The sequence below is a fragment of the Myotis davidii genome, unplaced genomic scaffold, assembly GCF_000327345.1.
Source record: "Myotis davidii unplaced genomic scaffold, ASM32734v1 scaffold120, whole genome shotgun sequence".
NCBI classification, from domain to species: Eukaryota; Metazoa; Chordata; class Mammalia; order Chiroptera; family Vespertilionidae; genus Myotis; species Myotis davidii.
In genome coordinates this window covers 5563354-5568554 of record NW_006294778.1, presented here as the reverse complement: position 1 = coordinate 5568554, position 5201 = coordinate 5563354, and the positions used below count along the sequence as shown (strand labels likewise).

The 5201-nt window shown below is 46.9% G+C and overlaps 1 protein-coding gene across 1 annotated transcript in view; it reads left to right on the top strand.

The window, feature by feature from the left end:
* Positions 1–6: 6 nt before the first annotated feature.
* Positions 7–5201, top strand: part of DRAM1 (DNA damage regulated autophagy modulator 1) — a 37567-nt gene continuing 32372 nt past the window's right edge. Inside the window, exon 1 of the mRNA XM_006769368.2 lies at positions 7–139. Within this exon, the coding sequence (XP_006769431.1) occupies positions 9–139 (131 nt within the window). The 5' untranslated portion in view covers positions 7–8. The remainder of the gene's footprint in view (positions 140–5201) is intronic.

The window sequence follows — 5201 nt, the reverse complement described above, 5'->3', positions numbered from 1 at the left end:
GCGGCGCGATGCCGCGCTTCCTAAAGGGAATGGCCTTCGTCCCCTTCCTCCTGGTGACCTGGTCATCCGCCGCCTTCATCATCTCCTATGTGGTCGCTGTGCTCGCCGGGCACGTCAACCCCTTCCTCCCCTACATCAGGTAGGCTGGGCGGAGGGTGGACCCGGCGGAGGCGCCGCGGGGTGCCACTGATGCAGAGGCTGGGACCCAGACCGGGCAGGGTGTCTTTAGAACCTAATGAATGGGATCTGACTACGCGGAGAGGAGAGGCCGCCCCCTGGCAGATGTGTAGAGGCAGGGGCCGCACAGCTGAGCACCAGGAGGGGTTCGGATAGACAGAACTACACAGAACTTTCAGGCTGAGGATGGGACAGAAATCTCAAGAAGATGCTTTTCTGGGCAACGACGGATGCCATTTATTGAGAGTGCAAGTTGGAGATCCAGGTGTGAGCTAAAACAGCTCGCATATTTCACTTCTGCTTCCCAGCATCCTCGTGAAGTGGATGTCTGGTTCATGTTTTCAAGAAAGGAAACTAAGTTTAAGCAGATGTTGAAATACCATCAGTGTGACACTGATGTCACAGCTAGGAAATGGTGGAAGCAGAATTCACACCCAAATTACATCCCATGCCCAAAGCAACACTCCAGGTCTTTGGGAGTCGGACTGAAGCTCTCCTGGATGGAGCCGGCGGAGACACCCCACCCCCCTCCCAACCCTTCTCTGTCTGGGTTCTGTGTCCCCCCCAGAGTCAGAGCCCTCAAGCTGTCAACAACTTGTGGCATCTCTGTGTTGTCATTATGCCGTTTCATTTTTCTTGAGTTTTGGGCTCCACCTTTTTAAGGTCACTTCATCGTTGCCCAGGACACAGGTCCTGATTCTCTTCGTGTGGCTCCCAACTCCGTGTCTTGTCCATAGCAGTCTTTATTAGAATGATTCATCTCTATCCTAGATTGTGTGGCTTCTCTGGGTCTGTATTGGCTGGTGAGGGGATAATAAAGTTGGTGACACCAAAGTTTGTAGAGATGATACAGATTATAAGGGTTTTCCCTCCTGCAGCCCTCTGCCTCATGGGCAATATTCTGTAATATTTTCTTTGTGGGTGAGGAGGGGGAAATGAAGGTGAGGCAAGAGGAGACTAGGATTTAGAGAAGCAAGGAAGAGAGCATTAAGGAGATAGGGCAAATCTGCAGTCATTGGGGGAGGTGGGGAGTGGGGTGTTTCCCATACAGAAAGAGGCTCCATGCATCAAGCAAACGTTCCCATCTGGTCTTGTGCTCCTGAAGAAACCTGGGCTTGGTGTCTCATGGCTCATCTCAGTCCTAAGTGCCATTGTCTTGCTCCTTAAAAAATAAAAGTTTATTGATTTCAGAGAGAGGTAGGGTGAGAGAAATAACATCAATGATGAGAGAGAATCATTGATCGGCTGCCTCCTGCACGCCCCACACTGGGGATCCAGCTGCAACCCGGGAAACAAATCCTGACCTTCTGGTTCATAGGTTGCCACTCAACCACTGAACCATGTGCCGGACTGTCTAATTCCTCTTGATTCTGAAGCAGGATAGATCTTCTCAGACCGGTGTTAAAAGCTTTTCTCACTGCAATGGTTTGAGTGTCTGCGCATTTTAAAAATTTTAAATAGGAATTATTTGAGCCAAACTGAAGACATGCTAGGGAGCAAGATCTCAAATGCTTCCCCTCCCTGCAGTGCTGTGTGTGTGTCCCGGACCTGAAGGTCAGGGACAGATACACATTGGCCAGGCAGCCAGAGGCAGGGTTTGAGTCTTTGTAGATGTGTCTGAAATAGTTGTGATTAATATCACTACAAGGTGAACTTGAAATGGAAGACGTTCAGAAATGGGGAAATGAGCTGACAAGACGAACCACTTGTAAGATGCTCAAATCACAGACGTGCCAGGAAAGAGATTGTGCATTTAACAAGGAAAAGAAGCCTTTAGGAAAAGCAGAATGACTGGAGAAAAAGGCATGAGATTGTTCCGTTGTTGCCAGGAGTCATCAGCCTACACACACACAGCAAACATGTGGATTGTTTGCCCACGTGTGCCTGGGGCTTTTGGCTGTCTGAGCTCTCTGCCTGCAAAAGCAGCTGGAGCTCTGAAATGCCTCTGCGCCTCCTAGAAAACCAAGTCATTGAGGAAAGGGCAAGATGTAGGTAAGAACTAGACATCAGGGCCTCATGGGCGTGCCTGAATGATCAGTTTTGTCCAGAAATGTTCAGCTTTGTCTTCTATGGTTCATCTCTGCTGTCAATACCTCTTACTCTTCCTTACCCCCACTCCCTCCATTTCTTCCCAACTGCACTGGTTTCCTCCTGTGTCTTAAATGTGCCAGGTCTCCCTGTATCCAGTCGTATTATTCACCATAGCACCTATCACCTTCTAACAAACAGGGTGATTTACTTATTATGTTGGTCACCTGTCTTCCCTCTGGAATATCTATATATCTATACTAATAAAAAGGTAATATGGTAATTAGACCGGATGTCTTCTGGACGACCTTCTGGACATCCTTCTTGACAAAGCCAGGCCCGGGTGAAGCCGCCCAGGGTCCTGGGTGCCTGTGGCTATGGCTGGCCTGTGTGAAGCCGCCTCTGGTCCCAGGTGCCTGCGGCTAGCCTGGGTGAAGCCAGTTTGGGTCGCAGATGCCTGTGGCCAGCCAGAGGGAGGGAAGCCTGGGTCCTGGGTGCAGGGGCTGAGGCAGAGGCAGTTAGGGGTGATCAGGTCAGCAGGGGAGCAGTTAGAGGCGATCAGGCCAGCAGGCAGAGGTGGTTAGGGGCGATCAGGCAGGCAGGGGAGCAATTAGGGGTGATCAGGCAGGCAGAGGTGGTTAGGGGAGATCAGGCAGGCAGGCAGGTGAGCAGTTAGGAGCCAGCGGTCCCGAATTATGAGAGGGATGTCCGACTGCCGGTTTAGGCCTGATCCCACAGGGATGGGGATTGGACCTAAGCTGGCAGTCGAACATCCCCCGAGGGGTCCGGATTGGAGAGGGTGCATGCTGGGCTGAGAGACACTGCCCCCCCGTGCACGATTTTGTGCACCAGGCCTCTAGTATATATATAAAAGGCTAATATGCTAAGTGTTTGTCTGACCAGTAGCTGTGACATGCACTGACTATCAGAGGGCAGATGCTCAATGCAAGAGCTGCTGTGATGTGCACTGGCCATTTACAGAGAAACGGCACCTGGTCCCGACAAAGCAACACTCGGCTTCCCCCAAGTGGGACACAGGCCCCCACCACCATCCTGGAGCGACAGCCTACCAAATCGCAGCTGATGCTGCAGAGACCCCATGGCACAAACTGTGACCCACAGCCCAGCTCAGCCAGGAAACGGTGGCTGTGGGCACCGGGTAATGATGTCACATAGCAATGCCTGGCTTCTTCTCCCTAGCAACTAGCTTCCTTGCAGTTTCTTCAGTCCAGGAACACGACTTGCTTTATAGCCAGGTGGAAACATTTTACACTTTAACCAAATGTCTGTCAAGTATTTTCCTGTGCCTCATCTCATTTGATCCTCACAGAAGTTCTGGAGTAGGTAGATAGGAGACTCAGTGGAATCTTATTTTCTTTTCGCTAGCTGGAAAATGGAGATTTAAAAAGCTTAGAAACTTGATCTGACTGAAAAAAAATAAGAAATGGTGGAGCTTGAAAATAACTTCAGGTTTTCTCACTGCGCAGAATATAGTCAAACACTGCTGCAGTTAAATATTTTACCGTTTTGTTCTCCCTGCATGATCTATAATAATAATCTGATTTGTGTTGATATTTACTGCTGTGTCGCTGACAATTACCTGAAAGAGAAGTTGGGGTGCTTCACTGGGCTGGAAAAAGTTTAGCTAAATCAGAAAGTGGATCTAATTAAGCAAGTTTATTCTCTCTATATAAAAGGCTAAGTTGACTCGCGAGTGTGCAATACATATAAAGCTCTCGCTGGCGCCAATCACATGCATGTGTTTTGATATGTCATTGTCTATCGTGAATTTGGTTGACACTTGTATTATAGAGAAAGGGCAAATAGTGATATTAAAATAGTTCTTCTAATTAATTTTCTTTCAATGTGCATGAATTTGTGCATAGGGCCACTAGTAAGATTCATGAGGGCTCTCAGTATTTGTTGAATTGATATTTCTCAGACATCCACTATGGATATTGTTATTCTTCTTCTAGGGCAGGGCAGATCGCTTAGGGGGAGGCTTGATCAGGTAGTCATTGGTGGTTGTGATGCAGATAATCCTTGATTGTGGGGTTACATCCTGATAACCTATCTTAAGTTGAAAATATCAACATAAAAAATGTTCAAACCTCTAGAGACTTTTTTTAAAATTTTTATCTGAAAATTTTTTAATCGTTTTTCTTGTGTTGTAGAGAATTTTAATGAGTTTATTTGAGCCAAACTGATGACATGTGCGGGGAGCAAGATCTCACTGCTCCTGAGAATAACCGTTTTTCAGGTTCTTTTATGCATTTGAAATTAAGGGGAGAACTTAGGAAGATTACATGGAGGTGGAAGGAAGTAACTCAGAGATTGGACAGTTAACAAGATTATGTGCTCTTTTGAGGATTGATGCCCCTTCAAGTGCATTGCTTCTGGTATTTCAATGGTGTGTTAACCTACATATGCAATGGACAGGGCTGGTTTAAAACACTTTATTAAAGGAGTTCTATGCTTGGGGCATGACTGCCCACCATGACCTGATCATTTAGGAATTTATGATCAGATCAGCCTGTGAGATTACTTTCCATAGAATTCCCCTTTTTTCGGTCCAACATATCTTAAGTTGAAAATGCATTTAGTACACCTAATCTGCTGAACACAACAGCTTAGCCTAGCCTACCATAAAAATGCTCAGAATACATACATTAACCTATAGTTGGGCAAAACTATATAAAGTGTTGAATAGCTCATGTAATTTATTGAATACTGTACTGAAAGTGACAAACAATGGTTGTATGGGAACTCTCCATTGACCATTAACACAGCTGAAAGCACACTGGCCCTGGAGAATGTTTGAAGCACTGAACTAAAACAAAGAATGTTGGCAACACTGTATACTGCAGAGTGTTGTTTGTTTACCCTCGAGATCGCGTGCCTGATGGGGAGTTGGGGCCCATCGCTGCTGTCCAGCATCTCCAGAGTACCTACTGCATATTGCTAGCCTGGGGAAAGATAAAAATTTAAATTTTGAA